This window comes from Primulina eburnea, chromosome 12 (genome assembly GCF_022965805.1).
Source record: "Primulina eburnea isolate SZY01 chromosome 12, ASM2296580v1, whole genome shotgun sequence".
NCBI classification, from domain to species: domain Eukaryota; kingdom Viridiplantae; phylum Streptophyta; class Magnoliopsida; order Lamiales; family Gesneriaceae; genus Primulina; species Primulina eburnea.
This window is the reverse complement of record NC_133112.1, coordinates 8,025,308-8,044,244: the sequence shown is the minus strand read 5'-3', so window position 1 is coordinate 8,044,244 and position 18,937 is coordinate 8,025,308. Positions and strand designations below refer to the sequence as shown.

General features: G+C 33.1%; 1 protein-coding gene and 1 long non-coding RNA gene across 3 annotated transcripts in view; one reads left to right on the top strand and one right to left on the bottom strand.

The window, feature by feature from the left end:
* Positions 1-1,095: 1,095 nt before the first annotated feature.
* Positions 1,096-18,937, bottom strand: part of LOC140807373 (uncharacterized) — a 51,874-nt gene continuing 34,032 nt past the window's right edge. The window contains exon 2 of the long non-coding RNA XR_012112678.1: positions 1,096-1,457. This is a non-coding gene — a long non-coding RNA (uncharacterized lncRNA). The remainder of the gene's footprint in view (positions 1,458-18,937) is intronic.
* On the top strand, positions 2,068-6,382 carry LOC140807370 (phosphatidylinositol N-acetylglucosaminyltransferase subunit A-like). Of its 2 annotated transcripts, XM_073164182.1 has the most exons (10): positions 2,068-2,249; positions 2,370-2,506; positions 2,794-2,848; positions 2,942-3,366; positions 4,043-4,197; positions 4,439-4,529; positions 4,678-4,794; positions 5,251-5,354; positions 5,840-5,930; positions 6,031-6,382. In XM_073164182.1, the coding sequence occupies exons 2-10, from the start codon at positions 2,387-2,389 to the stop codon at positions 6,127-6,129; spliced, it is 1,257 nt and encodes a 418-aa protein (XP_073020283.1). In that variant the 5' UTR covers positions 2,068-2,249; positions 2,370-2,386; the 3' UTR covers positions 6,130-6,382. The 2 variants fall into 2 exon arrangements, with proteins under 2 accessions (XP_073020283.1, XP_073020282.1); XM_073164181.1 differs by having other exon boundaries at positions 2,092-2,249; positions 2,794-3,366.

Here is an 18,937-nt window from a genome sequence, read left to right as displayed (position 1 = left end):
GACAAACCAAGCTCGAGCCTCAAATAATCTTAAACGAACCAAGCTCGAGTCTGATACTGTTTGGTTTGGTTTGGATCGTTTACATCCCTATAATTCAACAACATAATCAAAAATAGAAACAAAGCACACATAAGTTACTTGACCAAAATTATAATTTTCTAGTGTATATATATATATATATATATATACACATACATACATAACAGAAGCGGAACTTGATTAAAATCATGTTTGACAAGGTATGATCCTAATTATTAATGAGTAGGTCTCATGTGAGACCGTATCACGGATCACAATCTGTGAGACGGGTCAACCCTACCCATATTCACAATAAAAATTGATACTCTTAGCATAAAAAGTATTATTTTTTCATGGATTATCCAAATGAAGATCTGTCTCACAAAATACGACTCGTAAGACCGTCTCACACAAATTTTTGTCATTATTAATATCCATGCGAGTCTAAGCCACCGTGGACACGTAATTTTCCTTTGCCTCACGTCCTTCAATTCAATTATTGTTTTTTTTAAAAAAAATGCATTAAAATTAAGTTTTAGAGAAGATTTTCAAGCTTTTTTATATAGTTAATTAACCAGTACGATATTAAATATGAAAGTTTTTTGTTTCTTTTTTAAAAATTTTAAAAAATGCACTACAAAAAACGGAAGGCATAGCGACGGTGTTTAAATAAACCGTCGCTACGCAAATTCAGCGATGGTTCAAATCGCTATATTAGCGACGGTTGTGATAAAACCGTCGCCGATTAGATCGGCGACGGTTTAAACAAACCAGTCGCTATATTAGCGACGGTTTTAGCGTTGACCGTCGCCGATAGCGACGGGTTTGGTTAAACCGTTGCTATATAGCGACGGTTTTTAGTAACACCGTCGCTATGGTTCTATATAAACCGATCTTCGCGAACATTTTCTTGAACGATTTTTCGTCTATCTCTAGTAGTAGTTAAACTCTATCAATTTTTTCGAAGTTCCGATTTTTTTATTTTGTACTAACAATTTTTCGTATTTATTTCGTAGATTTGCTCGTCGGTGCGATCTTCCAGCGTTACGGGGAGCTGCACGCAAATCAGGTTTTAAATTTTTTTTTTGTACCGAAAATTTACTACATAATTTTAATTTCTGCGTAGTAGTTTTTTTAATGAATTTATGGTTACAAACCGTCGCTTCTTAAACGGTTGTTTTTTAAAAAACTGCCCATTAATATAGCGACGACTTTTTTAAGCCGTCGCTTCCGTCGTTTCATATAACGACGGTGTTCTTCAAAAAAACCGTCGCTTAATGTAGCGACGGGAGTTGAAAAACCATCGCTTTTAGGATGCGACGCAACCTCTCGTTACGAAACGTCAAACCGTCGTTAAAACCGTCGCCTTACACTTTTGGCAAAACCGTCCTAACTCCGTTTTTTTTCGTAATGGCTTCTTTTACACTATCTTTTAGCATCTTGAAGGAAAATTTTACATATCCCAAAATATTGCATAATATGATATCTGGGACTATATAATATAATATGTTATATTATTAAAGAAAAATCTCATAAAGTAGTTAATTAATTTTGGTATTTTAAAGCATATTTTTCTTCACCTACCATAGTGCTCCAATTTCAGTCATCACACGCTTCCAGTTCCGAAATCCTAAATTTATGCAGAAATGCTTTTTAAATTGAAGAAATCAAAAACAAATTTTGGATTAAATAAAAAAGGCTAATTTAAAATTAATTTTTTTTAAAAAAATTTGATATCGATTAAATAAATTCTATTGAGATATTACTTTACATTGAATTTTATGTTTTAAAATGCATATTAATTTAATTTTTATCTAATTCAATGAAAATTAATTTGTATAAGATAATTTTATAAAACGTTCATAATTTTACATTTAATTAATTTAAAACATATCATTTAGTTAATAATTTTGTATCATTATTTAATTAATTATAAGTTAGGTTGACAAAGATATCTTGTTCAAGTTTTTAATAAAAGAAAAAAATCAGGTTCATTTATTTAATTAATATAAAATTAATTTTATTTATCAAAACATAATTAAAAAAATAAAATCTTAACTGCAAATACTCAACCGAAGCATATTTAGTAAAAACAAATTAAAAAAATATATAACGAGCTGTTTGATTAGTAAAGCCGATCGTAACTCCCATAATCGCCGCCGAGCTCCACCGCGTGGCCACTTCCGACACGTATGCCTGCTTCGTCATCTCGATTGTCGGTAAACCACAAAGTAAGCTGCTTTATTTGCATATTCTTGCTTCAGATATGATGCTGTAAATTTTTGCTAAAACTTCCGGTGACGTACTTTTCACTTCTGCATTAACTTTGTTTTCGTTATGTCATTTTGTAGGTGAAGAATCGGGTAAAATGGACAAACGAGAAAAGCATAGAATTTTGATGGTGTCTGATTTTTTCTATCCCAACTTTGGTGGCGTAGAGAATCACATTTATTACATATCTCAATGCTTGATAAAACTTGGCCACAAGGTTAGTGAACTCGTTTAATTTCCAAATTCGTTTTTTTCCTGGTTTTGATGCTTGGTGATTAGGAGTTCTGAAGGGGGACTAGCTTTACTACTTATAAAATGAAAATGGTTCCTATATCATGATGTTCATGTACAGTTTTATTTTTACTATGATCTTTCACTCCCCTATAATCTTAGCATCCCTAGCTAAAATTGCATGCGGTTGGAAGTTTTGCCCGCTTTCATCTCCAGATTAGTTGCAGAAATATTATAAACAATACGAATGTTTAGGCTTTTATTGTTTGGCAGGTGGTTGTTATGACTCATGCTTACAAAAATCGTTCAGGAGTGAGGTATATGACTGGTGGGTTAAAAGTTTATTATGTGCCGTGGAGATCATTTCTCATGCAGAATACGTTGCCTACATTTTATGGGACTTTGACGATTGTGAGAACAGTTTTGATAAGAGAAAAAATATCTCTGGTGCATGGACATCAAGCCTTTTCAACTCTATGTCATGAAGCTCTAATGCACGCACGTACAATGGGGTACAAAGTTGTGTTTACTGATCATTCTTTGTATGGTTTCGCTGACGTGGGAAGTATTCACATGAACAAGGTTTTACAGTTTACCCTAGCAGATGTAAGCCAAGCTATATGTGTTTCTCATACAAGCAAGGAAAATACAGTTTTGAGGTCTGGATTGCCACCTGAAAAGGTTTTTGTTATTCCTAATGCTGTGGATACAGCTGTGTTCAAGCCTGCTCCAAAGCGACTCGACAGTCATGAAATAGTTATTGTTGTGATCAGTCGATTGGTTTACAGGAAAGGGGCGGATCTACTAGTTGAAGTCATCCCTGAAGTGTGCCATTTGCATCCCAACGTATGGTTTCCCGTTTAGCCTATCATGCCTTAAAAAAAAAGCAGTTTTGCTCTTTAGAACAGTGTTGCGTGAAAAGGCCAAGTTTATTGCTGTTGAAGGAAATTATGTTAGGCCTTCATGAAAAAAAGTGGCTTAGCAAAATCAAACAGTTTCTGCACTTGAATAGCAAACGATCTTCATCTATATGTCTCTCATTTATCTTTTTCTCTACTGTGCTTGCTTACCAATCTGGACAAAACTGAAGTTTATTCTCCTTGATACACGTGAACATATCAATTGTCCATGCATAGGATGACTCACCTTTCATTTGTTTATGGACCAACACTTGCAAAACATCTGTCTTTGTGTTTCAAGAGTATCGACAACAATTTTATATGTATGCTGTTGAATATTTTGGTGCTGCCCACTTAAAGTTGGTAATTTGATGCAATAAACAACAATGCTAGTTCAATTTTTGTGAAGTCTTGACCCTGGTTATTATTATGTAAAAAAAACTTCACCATGATGTTTGACCAATGCCGAAAGACTCCTCTTTTTTGTAGTTGTGAAACTTCATGTTAAACTGCCCCCACTTCGTTTATATTTTACACAATCTTAAACTGCTTAGCTGGGATACTGAGTATATGTCTGCATATGCTCTGTCATGCTGTTCACATCCTTTGTTAATTTTCTGAAGGTTCGGTTTATTGTCGGTGGAGATGGACCTAAAAGAGTGCGATTGGAAGAAATGAGAGAAAAACACTCTCTTCAAGATAGAGTTGATATGTTGGGTGCTGTCCCACATTCTAAAGTACAGTCAGTTTTAATAACTGGTCATATATTCTTAAATAGGTATCTTATCCTTTTAAATTGTTAGTTTGACGGAATTGATTGAATATTTTAGATTATTATTTCATCTGTTTTCGACTTTAGTTTAGACTTGAGTGTTGGGCGTGTGCTTCAACTGTAACGACTTTGAATATTTGATGTGTTCCTTGTCTATCTATTTAACGGTACAAATTTTTTATACCTGATGATTTGTTTAATTAAATAATTAATTATTGAGAACTAATTATATTTTTATTTTTGACAGTTCCTTAACCGAAGCATTTTGTATAGCCATATTGGAAGCTGCTAGTTGTGGATTATTGACTGTCAGTACACGAGTTGGAGGCGTCCCCGAGGCACGATCGTCAGAATTTTTTACTTTTGTTGGAAAGTTTGATGACATCATGCTAATAATGTGGGAATGATAGATTTAGTCATCCAGGATTATAATATTTCAGGATGTAATTTATTTCAGGTTTCTGAAAAGTTTTCCTTGTGTCATAGGTTCTTCCAGGTGATATGGTGGTTCTTGCAGAGCCGGATCCAAGCGACATGATACTGGCAATTACAAAAGCAATAAACTTACTTCCCCAAATCGATCCACAATCCATGCACAATCGTGTGAGTTCTGTGAAGCTAAAAAGGAATATATTGATATTCTATGGCAATGATACTAACATTTATATTTTATTTCTCTATTATCTCAAATTAAAATTTAGTTGCTTTTATATAAAATTAGGGGATCCAAATATAAACAATTCCTAAACTCATTACTGCATGTAGTGTGAGATATTGGCATGGTGAAACATGTACGTGTATGACCTTTTTATTTAAAGATGTAGGATTGAGTGCTTGATGAAACGCCCTTATGTAATCTTCAAGTCCATCATCTGCTTTCTAACCTAAGTTGTCAAATACTGAGGCTTATTTACATTATTCTAGTATATATATGCGCTGTTAAATGTTGAGGCCGACTTTATTTTGTGGACCGAGTACAAAATGTAGTTTTCTGTCCAAGATACGTCCACAAAACGATAAAAGAAACCTTATTAATTTTGTTTAGTTATTCCTCTGCAGATGAAAAAACTATATAGTTGGCATGATGTTGCCAGAAGGACAGTGATTGTTTATGACTGTGCTTTGAGATGTTCCAATCAGGACCTATTGGAACGGTTGCCCAGGTATGGTCACCAAGTTGATTTTTTATGTAGCCTACCATATATATAAAGAAATACACTTGTGTTTTCCCACACAAACTGTTTCACTCTTCTAAACGTGGTTGATGAACGACCCAACCCCCCTTCTTTTGTTGATTTCATGAGGGCCAGTTGTTCATGTGAGATAAAACAACATATCCTATTTGATTTTTGCTTCTCTGAAGGTGCTAATTTTCATTGGCATAAATCAGTGTCCAAAGTTTGTGAAATTGTGATGATTCACATTGACACTTGCTATTCTCATGGCTATGTTTAAGGTTTTTGGTGGTTGATATTTCCTCATCACAGGATTAGTGACATTTTAAATGACAAAATATTGAAATATCATGTTGTATTTTCGTTTTAATTTTAAGTTTTCTCTCTCCAAATTAAGTTTTTGTTGAAGTGACAAGACTTTGAATTACAGTACTTATTGAGAAAGCATCATAACCTTTCTTTTATATTTTTAGGTACCTTTCTTGTGGTTCTTGGGCAGGAAAGATTTTTTGTTTGATGATGATATTGGATTATTTGTTTTGGCTTCTGTTGAAGCTGTGGCAGGTATAATATGCAATCTCTTTTTGTGGTGTATATCTTCAGTGTTTCCACTATTATTCGATTTATTTGTTTTTGTGACATTGACTGTCAAATATCTCCATAGCCTGATATGGACATAGAGGTTGCACCCGATGTTCATCTAACCAGTTCCCAACATGGAGAAGGGACGTGGGATTCTATTGAAGATGGGAGTTCGAAGTAATAAACAGATCCATTGGTTCACTACACGATGATGGCTGACTCTTTATCTGCACTCTTTGTTGCGAATCTTTTACTGTTTTTGGGATTAATTCACAATTGTATCAAGCCTCAGCGCTCACCATGTATTATAATGTCAGATGTTATGACAGAAGTTAGAAGTACTGCTGAAGATTTGTCTGGTCTGTTGTAAATTGGTGAATTATGTTTGGTGGTTACTCAGGTTAACCTTGTCTTCAATAGAGTAATGTTGTATCCATGTGCGCCAAAGACTTGATAGTATTTGAGCGCTTTTCGGTTGGCTGTTTTAAGTCTATGCATGTCTAGATAAAATCATAGTATCTTTGTTTATAGCCATTGTATTATGCTAGCTCTAGTTTACGGGGTCCGAAATATAATGGCTGTTGCAGACTATGCACACAGAAAATTGGGCCTCAAGACTAAATAATGTCACTACTTATTCAGCTAATGTCTTCACTACTCTAATATGTCAAATATGTTTCTAACCATGATCCTGAACCCCAAGGATGCATCTACATAACTTTTTCTTACTTCTAGTGCATACATGTACTGCTACTTTTTATGCAAGCTTAAAGAAAAAGACAAGAATCTCATCACCGACTCTCAAGCCCTGATGTACAGCCCGTAGAGGTTCTTAACAAAAGTTTCGGCAGGACTTCCATGACAAAAAGAACTAAAAGGCTATACTCAGCTGAAACTTCCACAGTAAGCCCTATGGAATACTTTGGTGCTCAAAATGAGGCTCTGGAACTTCCTCAAGAATATATATGATGTTAGAAGAGAAGTTGTATAATTCAGAACTAATAACAAGTGCCTTAGTTATAAATCAGATTTTTTGCTCCAACATCCGGCTGCACATAATCTAACATTAAGCTGGTGATAGTATCTTGATGTTTTCCCTCAATCATTGTATTCACCTTAATCTTGCTATAATCTAATATTAACTACATTATCAATATTGAGCTGCTGATAGCCTTTTCACTCTATATTACTTATGTAGAGGCCCGAAAATTCGTGTTTGAAAATTAGCGGAAAAATTAATATTTTTTTTAAATAATTAAAATGCCTCATTAAATAATTAAATGTCTCATTCATAGTTCAACCGATAGATGGAGTTAAATATTCAAAATAGCAGCGGAAGTAATTAATGTTTTCAAAATAACAATTTAAAATAATCCAACAAAGATAAAAATGTTTGAGCCTAAAAATGGTAAATGCTGAAAATGAGGTCCTCGGGTTCCTGCTACTGCCGCCCCACGATGGCTCGCTGGTCTCCGCCCTCGGTCCCGACCTCATCAGTACCTACAACAATCAAGTCTAGTGAGTATAAAGACTCAACATGCATATATCGTAAATAACAATTAATAATAATAAAATCGCATGCAAAGTGAAAATATCATGTCATGAGTCATTATAATACGTGCGTAACTGAACTGAAAATCGTATCATGAATAATTATAATTACGTGGATAACTGAACTGAAAATCGTAAGTGAAATGTTTGCTCCATAGAGCCCTGTCATAAAATAGCATGTAATGATTTTCTGTTGAGATTTATTTTCTACGCAAGTGGCCCCATGAACTGCACTGAACTGAATTGGTAAGTGTTCACCGGGTGAAGTAATGAGCGTCTGATCAGACTAAATTAAAGTTCTGGGAATCATCGGACACGGACCCCGTGTAGGGGTCAGGATTCAGGTCCGTGTAGTTGCGCAACTTCTCATTCTTGGATGGTGTTGGATACGGACCCCGTGCAGGGCTCCGGGTTGGGGTCCGTGTCTGCTCGCGTATTTTCTTCAATGGGATTTAAGGACACGGACCCTTATCCGGGGTCCGTGTATAGGTCCGAGTGGTCTTTTCTCCTATTTTTCCGGTTTTTTCTGACATGTCATTGCGATGTTTGACTCTTCTTTCTTTTCTTTGGGTTTTTAACATCTTTTGGTCAAACCTGCAAATGGCAATAATAACACAAATTAAGCGCAAAACTCGGAATAAAAATGCCAGATAAGCACGAATACGACAAAATAAAATCCCTAAAATGCTATATAATTCGTGCTTATCAATAATCATTGTGTAAAAGAATCTTCTGGTTCTTTAGAGGGTGTCCATGTGAGTTAATTATTATTCTGCGCATCATTGTTGCCCCAGGGTGACCAAGTCGATCATGCCATAATTTGAAGCTCTGTTGGTCAACAAACTTCTGGTTTGTGACAATGTTTGCTTCGACTGTTTTTATTGTTGTAAAATACATTCCAGAAGGGAGTGCACATAATTTTTCTTTTATCTGCTTCTGGCCAGATATAATAGATGTTATGCAAAGGTATTCGAAATTATTTTCATTTAATGTTTCAATATGGTATCCATTTCGGCGGATGTCTTTAAAGCTAAGCAAATTTCTACTGGATTTGCTTGCATATAGGGCATTTTCAATATATAGGCTTGTATTATTTGGTAAAATAATTTTTGCCTTTCCATAACCTTCAATAATTTTTGATGCACCCGATATTGTTGTAACATTATTTTCAGCTAATGTTAACTCCAAAAAATACCTTTTATTTTGAAGAATGGTATGTGTTGTACCACTATCCACTAAACATTCATCTTGACATTCCATCGTTAATCTAAAATAAAAATATAATTCAATAAGCTAAATTCAATAAATAATGTGTAAAGCTTTCAAATGAAATATTTTATTGAATAATGAAAACATTTATTGAATAACAAAATAAACCTCCATGACAAATCCTAAACATGAACTGAACATCAAAATAAAAACGAGACCACGATAACATAATAAACAATAGAAATTCAAAGTAGGAACAAGACCAATGAAAGTAATTACTTATTATTTTCTAACACACCACCACCAATCAAATTAGCTATATTTCCATCTGGATCAGCAAAGAAATCAGAGACGTCCAAGTGAGTTATATCAATTGGATCATCATTGTCCACAAAATTTATCTCCATTTTTCCATTTTCCTTGATTGATTTTTGGTATAGATCCACAAGATGTTTTGCTGTACGACAGGTACGAGACCAATGCCCTTCCATTCCACATCTATAACATTTTTCTTCATATACTTTGGAACTCTTCTCCTTTGCTTCTTCATTATTGGAATTCCACTGCTGGTGGCTTGTTTTATGTTTCTTTCCATTTTGTTGCTGATAGTATCTTCTTTGGCCACGCCCATGCCCACGTCCACGTCCACGTCCACTTTCATTGTTATGATTTTTAGTGGAATTAGCATTCACTTCAGGAAATGCAATTTCATATTCTTCAGGAAATGTAGTTCCATTTGCTTCAGGAAATGGTGTGGATCCAGTTGGGCGCATTTGGTGATTTTTCATGAGCAGCTCATTGTTTTGTTCAGCAACTAGTAAGCATGAGACGAGTTCAGAGTACCTTTGAAATCCACGTTCACGATATTGCTGCTGCAGGAGCACGTTTGATGCATGAAAAGTGGAGAATGTTTTTTCTAACATGTCTTGATCAGTGACTTTCTCTCCACAAAGTATCAGTGTGGAACTAGTCTTGAATAATGCAGAGTTATAGTCACTTACGGACTTAAAATCTTGTAACCGTAGGTGCATCCATTCATATCGGGCTCTTGGGAGAATTACAGTTCGTTGATGGTCAAATCTTTCTTTTAGATTTTTCCAAAGCTCTCGTGGCTCTTTCACAGTGAGATATTCGACTTTCAACCCATCATTGAGGTGATGACGGAGAAAAATAAGTGCCTTTGCACGGTCCTGCTGGGACATTTCATTTCCTTCTTTTATTGTATCTCCTAAATTCATAGAGATAAGGTGGACCTCGGCATCCAAAATCCATGATAAATAATTTTTTCCAGTCAAGTCAAGTGCTTCAAATTCAAGTTTGGTGATGTTCGCCATTGCAACTTAAAAAAAATAAAAAAATTATATAATTAGAATCATGACATAAATAGAGTAAAATTGCATTACTATTATTGAAAATAAATATTATAACAAATTATGCATGTTACTACTTTTACTATGCAATTTTGAAATTTTGTTATTCTATTTGTTAAACTAACATCGATGCAGGTGTACATTGAGATGTGCTCAATTAATAATTTATGTATCTATTACAAATTGCACTAATTACAAATTGTAGCATTATAAACTAAAGAAAATAAAACTCTTTTACGCACAATTATTCTAAATACGTAAAACAAATATCACAGAATCCTGCCCAACTTCGTAAACAAGCCATATATTTCTTGAAAAGGAAAAAAAAAATCCAACACTTTGGACTTAAAGAAATTATAAGAAAATTTATGTCTTAAAAAAAGATTACTCCCACACCTAGAATTTCACAGTTCAAGGATTTCAAATACCAATAATTTGTTTAGATATACAAAATCCAAGTAAATTTCAAATGAACTTTATACAAATTTAAATAATTTCAATAGCATCGGGGATGGATTTAAAATACATAGAAGATGAGATAACTTGAAATCAATCTATTAAATCGTTCTAAGATAAAATCATCAATTCAAAAATCGTTAATCAAAATCAAATTTATCCATTCAAACACAATAAAAAAATATTTTCGGATCCTCCATCGAAAATCTAAAACTCCTTTTTTTTTTATTCTATAATGTCGATTAATTTATCATTTCAAAATACTTCTAAAATGTTGATACTTTATCTAAGTTGAAACATTAAAATTTTGTACCATAAATTAAAGCCAATTAAATAAATTTTTTTTTTTGGTCCAATTTATATCAAATATAGTATTGTGATTGACTCAAAAATTATCATAAAACTAGTAAATACTAGTATTCACACAAAATTTTAGCGACTAGTTAAATCATCAAAATCCAAGTAATATAAATCTTAAACAACAATACATTTATAATCAATATTCTTCAAGAATATTGTCGAAACATATGATAGTTATCTAAATTCTTCAGGAATACGATAACATTATATTTTATATCAATATTATTCATAGATATTGATAGATCTTTATGATTTTAGATCAAGATTCTTCGGGAATATTGATAAATCTTATTCATTAATATTTTATTCATAGATCTATCAATATCTTCAACATAAAGTCGTGTTGTGCTACTTCAGGAGCATCAACATAAAATTAAAAGTTGTGCTTCTTCAGGAGCATCAATATAAATCTATAATTTGTGCTACTTCGGGAGCATCAATATTAAATCTAAATATTGTGCTTCTTCAAGAGCATTCATACAAGAATAAGAATAAATTATTTATAAATTTTACCTTGAAGAGCACTCGTGCTGATAACGTGTTGTGAATAGTAGAGAATATAGAGAAGAGAGAATGATTTTTGTGTACTTTATTCATCATTGGAGACCTCTATTTATAGAGTAGATTTACAGAACTTGAATAGGTAACAATATCAATAATCATCTATAATATCTTTTCTATAACAAAATGTAATTTTTTTTAAAAATATTCAAGTTTTACGTCTCAATTTAAATTCTTATGTAGTATGTATAGTTTTTACATTAAAAATACTCCCAATATAGGAATTATAAATGACATTTGTATCTAGGCTCTTACCGCCTGCTATCATGAACTTGGAAACAATAAGTTTAATTTAATTAATTAGCATAAATATTATATAATTGCACTCTGCGTGTGTGTTTATAATTTAATGTAAATTATAATTTTTTATATAAAGTATATTATGTTGGTATAACGTTGTCTTTATCTAAATTTTTCTTTTATTTTTCTGGTAATAATACAATATAAATAAATATATCATAGGTTTTTAAAATTTTACATATTAAAAACAAATATGTTTTAAAAATCCTTTATTTTTTCATATAAATTTTAATTTATCAGCGGGAAATTTTCATTTATTGTTTCAAAACTATATATATCTACAAACTATAAAGAACAAAGTGTGGAATATGTGGATGGTGAAATCTTTTTTACTTCATCTAAAATACCTCATTACTTTTTAAATTTCATCTCCTATTTTAAAGAACAAAAATTAATAATTAATTGTATTCTTTAAAATAATATATAAGTTTTTTATTTTTTATTTTAAAATTTAATTTATATTGTAAAAATTAAGAATTAATTATATATTTGTATTGTGTTCGCAGTTTTACACACAATGTGCTGGAAAATTACTAGTGTGTGTGTGTGTCAAAGAAGTTGAGGTCATAAACTAATCCATTTGTAGATTATGTAAATCTGTGAAAGTCGAATCCCGAATCTAGCAATGGTAATCCGAATTGAATTCGTCGACGTATAATAGCTCCATAAATAAAGGTGTATGCAATGTTAACGAGTAGGTCGTACCGTAAACTAATTAAATCAAGATATTGATTAGACAAAAGAAATATGATTTGAATATTGAAAGAGACTTGAATGTCGGAGAAGTTCAATTACTTAAACGTAAGATTCACAATTAAAGAAAGAACAAAGAATTTCATTGAAATATTCATGCAGTTTACCTTAATAAGATTTCGAGCACTTTTATCTATTTATCATCAAGCTGCTCAACTTACCACACATTTCAAGCTATATTTGATCATCAAGTATCATTCTCTAAAAACAAAGTATTCTAGTGAATTATTTTCTTGATTGGAAAAAGAGAAACGTAGAAAAATTTCGCCTTCGAACTCCTATGATGTCTTGTGTTATTTTCGAACTTCTATGTTATCTTGTGTTGTTTACCTTTCGTACTAATTTATTTTTCTGCTGCATTTATTTATCTTTATAACTTGTCAAAAGTTCTTGTCAAGACAATATATTAGCTCACTAACAACTAATAACTGTTAAGATCAACTCGAGTTTTGCTTAAAATTGTAAAAGAATTTATTCACCAATATTCTGAACTCTATTTCGATCCTGACGACAGATATATAAATGCATGAAATGAAAGTCCATCCTGGCAACGGTAAGTCAGAACTGAATTCACAAATTTAAGTTTTGTTCATTATTCATTTTCAAAAAAAAAAAATCTTACTCTGTATGAAGATTCTTAAATTAAACAAAACAAATCAGGCAAATCTCGCATTAAGTATTTTTAGATTTTAGCATGGATTTTTATTAAACAGGCGGATCACATAATTCAAAATCTAATCTAAAATGTTAAAATTCTAAATATTCCATTCCCTTTTGCCTACTTAAGCTGCACGTATTTTTATACAAACTCATTATTTTTTATGCTAACTCTGATTAAAAATAAAAATAAAAATAAAATCAGTTATCATTATTTCATATTTCTTCATATTCAACCACATCTAATTAGATAATTTGAATTTAATTATACATGTATATACCCTTTTCACTTCACTATATCGATTATATCTTTCTAAATTTTTTTTTTTCGTGTTTAAAAAAATTGATTAATCTTATGATCCAGAATACAAATTGAGATGTTTCAAATTAATGGTTAATTTATGCTATGATTGATTGTAGTTCACTTGATTTTTCACGGCGCGGATTAAATTTTTCGAACAATGGAATTTGCAAATTCAAAAATGTCTTTATATGAAATTACTTATATATATATTCTAAAAAAATATTTTTCATTTAATTTAATTTCTCAGTGAAGGAATGGAGCTCCCAGAATCAACCAAAAGTTCACCATCGCCTCAAGTCTTCCCATTGATCTCTGTAAGCATAGTAATTTTCAAGAATTACTAGTGTTATGATTTGTATTCGTGCTTAGAAGTGATCAAATCGGGTCGATCTCAATATGGGAAATGTTGTTTGTCTATGTCAATTCACAAGACTCCAAACCCGAGTTAGTTGTTTAGAGTAAATCGGGCTCCTTCCTACTCGAACAACATAGCGCTAGACGAAATTTTTTTACGTTTTCATGTTTGTGTAATCACGTCTATTCCAAAAAATTAGAGCTGGTTCTCATAAAGAAGACCGTGATTATTTTAGCGACGGTTTTTTATGTTCTCCATTGTTTTCCAAAATACTGTAGCTAACATTTTCCAATGCTGGCTATCGAGTCGGTCTTAAAACCGTTGTTGTCATTAATTAGTGATGGTACTTAAACCGCGTGGTTTTAGTTATCTATATATCAACATCCATAAAATCCAAATTGAGATATTGTTTAAAGATAAACAAGTTTTGTTGAGTTTATTTTTATTGTGAATGGAAAATTAATTAATTCATGTAGTGGGCTTTGCACCATATCAATTTTACACAGACACACACACATACATATCCTCCTATTTTCAAATGAACAACTTGAATAACTCGAAAGAACTTTCTCTTAAACTCTCTTCTTCTCTCGACTTATGTCATTGCTATTTCTTCTAAATCATAATAAACTTCGAGTATTGTTCATTTCGCTTGCATCAGACTTTGTGCTAAGTTGTTGTATGTATCACCGTCGTATCTTGAGAAACAATCGTCTACAGTAAACCTCAGAGCACTATAGGAGGGGGCAAATATGCCTTAAAGAAACTGCAACATATTATAAGACTCGGTTTGGTGTTGTTTGCTTTTAACTTTATCTTTTTAGGATCGATATGCATTAGTTAAAATGTTCTATCAAGTATAATTTATTTTATTATTAATTATATTATAATTTACCATTGTAACATCAATTCATCCATAATTTATATTTCGAAATTATTCTCATTTCTCTCAACAAATTTAAAACATATTGTTTCGAAATATTCTTTACTTGATTTGTGTTCCAAATGGCTAGTGTGTCGAATGACTCGAATGGGCCGAAGATCACACTCTTTAATTCTAAGGTCATTGTTCTTACTATTCTGATGTCAATGAACTATGTTGACAAACCAGATAAATTCGATCGGTCGAATTTCAAGTTGTGGCAGTAGAAGATATTCTTTTATCTCACTACCTTGAACCAGTCAAGATTTCTGACTGAGGATGCTCCCAACTCTACTGAGGGTGAGGGAGATAAGCATAATTTTATTGCTGCTGATGCATGACACCATTCAGATTTCTTTTATAGAAATTATGTAATGAATGGTTTGACTAATTCACTATATAATGTGTATAGTGAAAAGAAAACGGCTCGAGATTTGTGGGAATCTCTGGATTAGAAATATAAAACGAGGATGTCGGTCAAGAAATATATCGTTGACCGATTCTTCTACTATAAAATGCTCGACTCCAAAACAATGATTAGTCAGTTAGTTTTAAGAATTCCAAGTGATCTTACATGATATTCATGCGTAAGACATGGTGTTGAATGAAACTTTTCAAGTGGCAGTCATCATTGAAAAACTGCATCTCGCTTGGAAAGATTTCTAGAATTATCTGAAACATAAATGAAAAAAGATAAATGTGGAAGAATGGGTTGTTAGGTTTCTTATTGGAGAAAACAACAAGGTATCTGAGAGAAAGTTTTTCAATCCTTATGTGGCTAAATCCAACATCATCGAGCATGGACAGATCTCGAAAGTCGAGAAATTTACTGGTCAAATGGCATCGGTGCCAAGTTAGGAACCAAAAAACAATGCATTCGAGAAATTTTTTTCAAGAAATTCTTTAATTGCAGGGGTTCGAGTTACAAATCTTCTGAATGCAAGAAACCAAATAAACATAGAGAGATAAATATGGTTGAGGCCATGTCTCAAGAGATTTCTAAATAGAGAGATAAATATGGTTGAGGCCATGTCTCAAGAGATTTCTAATATGAATCTATGTGTTGCTATTTCTGAAGTGAACTTGGTGGGTTCAAACCCACGAGAAATACTGATACTACTTGCCATGTGTGCTCCAATAAAGAGATGTTTGCAAATCTTAATGAAATCGAGAATAGTGGAAAGGTGTACATGATAAACTCTACTACATCTGATATCAAGATTCAAGGAAAAATGATATTGAAAATGACTTGTGGGAAAGAATTGGCCCTTGACAGTTTGTTGTATGTGCAAGAAATTCGAAAGAATTTGGTATCTGATTCGCTTTTGAATAAACACGACTTTCATTTTTTTGAGTTAGACAGAGTTTTTTTGTCAAAATATGGAATGTTTGTTGGAAAGATTTATGTTAGTGATGGCTTTTTTAAGCTCAATGTAATGACAATTAAGTCAAAAATAAATAAAGTGAATGCTTCAGCTTATTTGCTCGAGTCTTCCAATTTATGGCATGATAGACTATGATATGTTAATTATGATGCAATTCGTAGCAATTAACTTGAAAAACATACCCACACTCCATATTGATAAAGATTGTCAATATATAACACTAGTTTATCCATAATCAATTTGTTGGGTGCAATAATTGTTCTTGCTTGGTAGAGCGATCGAACCATGGTGCTTGTGCTGCTGTGCGGTTTAAAAGATTTGAGTTGCACCATTACCACTAGCTATAGCTTTTGGTAAAGCGGTAAGCACTCGGTCCTACAATTGGTATCAGAGTCAAGGTCATGGGTTCGATTCCTATTGATTGCAAGGAGTGCAATTATTGGGAGGGAGATTGTTGGGTGCAATAATTGTCCTTGCTTGGTAGAGCGATCGAACCATGGTGCTTGTGCTGCTGTGCGGTTTAAAAGATTTGAGTTGCACCATTACCACTAGTTATAGCTTTTGGTAAAGCGGTAAGCACTCGGTCCTACACAATTTGATATATCTTGTCTCACATGGTAAAAATTAAATATTTAAAATGAATTTATAATGAGTTACAATGGAATTCTATATTTTTGTAAAGCGATGACGAATACGAAGTAGTTACTGTGAGAACTCGACTTTTCAGCAGCTAGCAATTTCTCTAGCAAATGAAAATTCCAGCAGAAGCTAGCAATTCCAGCATCAAGCTAATATTTCAGAAGTTGATATTTTCCAGCAGAGCAGACATGTAATTTCCAGCAGACAGGATCCAACAGCCGAAGAGCGAGAAAGCAGCAGCAGCAGAAGAGCGAAGAAGAAGCAGACAGTTACTGATTCAGCTTAGACTTGTAACTGAAGCATTAACATGGAATAAAGGCTGTTAATGGTAGATTATGGCCTTTAATTGGGAGGCTAATAGTCAGAATTTCACCTATAAATATCACTCTCAAACACCTGAATTGGTTTACCAAAACCTTGAGTTATCACCTGAAATTAGAGCTAAGAGAGTGCATTTTCGAAGCTGTAAAATCCAGTAGCGAGGCAAGCAGATTTCAGTAGACTTCAACCGAAACTCTAGCAATCTACGGTAAGTGGGCTTATATGTAAATATCTTGAAATCCGTTTGATAATTCTGTTTTAAAGTTCAGTTTCTGTATGTTTGATTTCTGATTTTGAAGCACTGAAACTCCCTAGTGAACTAATGGTAGGAATATATATTCTGAACATTTCTGAATTCTGATTCTGATTCTGATTCTGGCCTCACCCCTTAGAGGAGAGAACATATAGGGGACTGATATCAGTTTAGCCATGAAATTCACTAACGTGCTCAGTGCTTACTAATTCTGAATTCTGTCCTGTAATTTCTGAATTCTGATTACTGTTCTGAAAACAAGAGTTCTCTGTATATTATCGTATTACTGTTTCTGTTGAAAACGATTTTGAAACTGGGAGTTATTCCCGCCCCCGCCTACTGAGTGACAATCATATCACTCACCCACCAAACCCATCTCAGATAAAAACGAGGAAGAGTTGATAGAAGAAGAGGAGCAACGTCAGTTTTGGGGCTGGTGATGAAGACCGTTGTTATCAGTTCTTATTTATGTTTATTTCGCTGTATTTGTTAAGACGATGTTGTAATTAGTTTTACATTTCCGCTGTAAAACATTATTATTGAGTTGTATCAGACAATGAAAATTCAGTATTATGAATAAAAGACTGGTTTTTCTGAAATTCTGTACTTCTGAGGCTTGTTGTTTTCGAATGTAAATTTGAGAGCAACGCCGGTGTCAACCAACCCCCATCCCGGGGCGTGACATTGAAGTGGTATCAGAGCAGAAACCGGGTTTCATAATCTGGGGAGGAGGAACTAGAAATAATAAGTTCTTATAGACTTCTGAGAATAAGTTCTGAAGGTTACTGAAATAGACTACTGAAAATAAGCTACTGTAATAGACTACTGAAACGAGTTTAAAAAAAAATTCAGTAGGCCAAAACCAGTAGACGAAAAACAGTAGGATAAGACCAGTAGTCTGAAACCAGAACCAGTAGAAGGAAACCAGTAGATCTGAATGCAGAAGACTGAGTCAATAGACTCGGAATGCAGCAGACAATGCTGGAAAAGCAGCAGACTGATTGCAGAAGCATCAGAGTTGCAGTAGGCAGTGTATTCCAGCAAGTGAATGCAGTAGACCTTGCAAATGGCATGGAAGTTGATGTGTTTTTCGCGCAAACTTCAAACGGCCATAACTTTTGATCCAGGAGGAATTTTTACCATTAAAAGTAGGCGTTGGAAAGCTCTCGACGAGAAGAACCTAACCTAGAACCATTTATCATTGTAGCACCACTGACGAAGCCCAAAATCCATCGTTTAGATAGGGATATCATCATTTCCGTAAAATTTTCCAAAATTTTTAAACTTTGAGGAATTTTCATTTTCAATTGACTTAGTATTTTTGCACCAAACTTGGTACCATTCATGTTCTTGATGTGAAGGATTTTTAGTAAAATTTTCACACCATTCTGAGGCCGAAAATTTTTGAGCTATTTCTTCTGTTAATTGTATAGGCAGTACTGATTCTGTTCATTCCAGTATTTGTCTATAACTCGACTAATATTCTTGAGATCATTTCTGAACCTTGAATCTCATGTTTTTGGATGTACAATATGGCTGACCAGAGTAGCTACATTAAGAACCTAGAAAGGAAGCTAGAGAAACTCAAGCAAC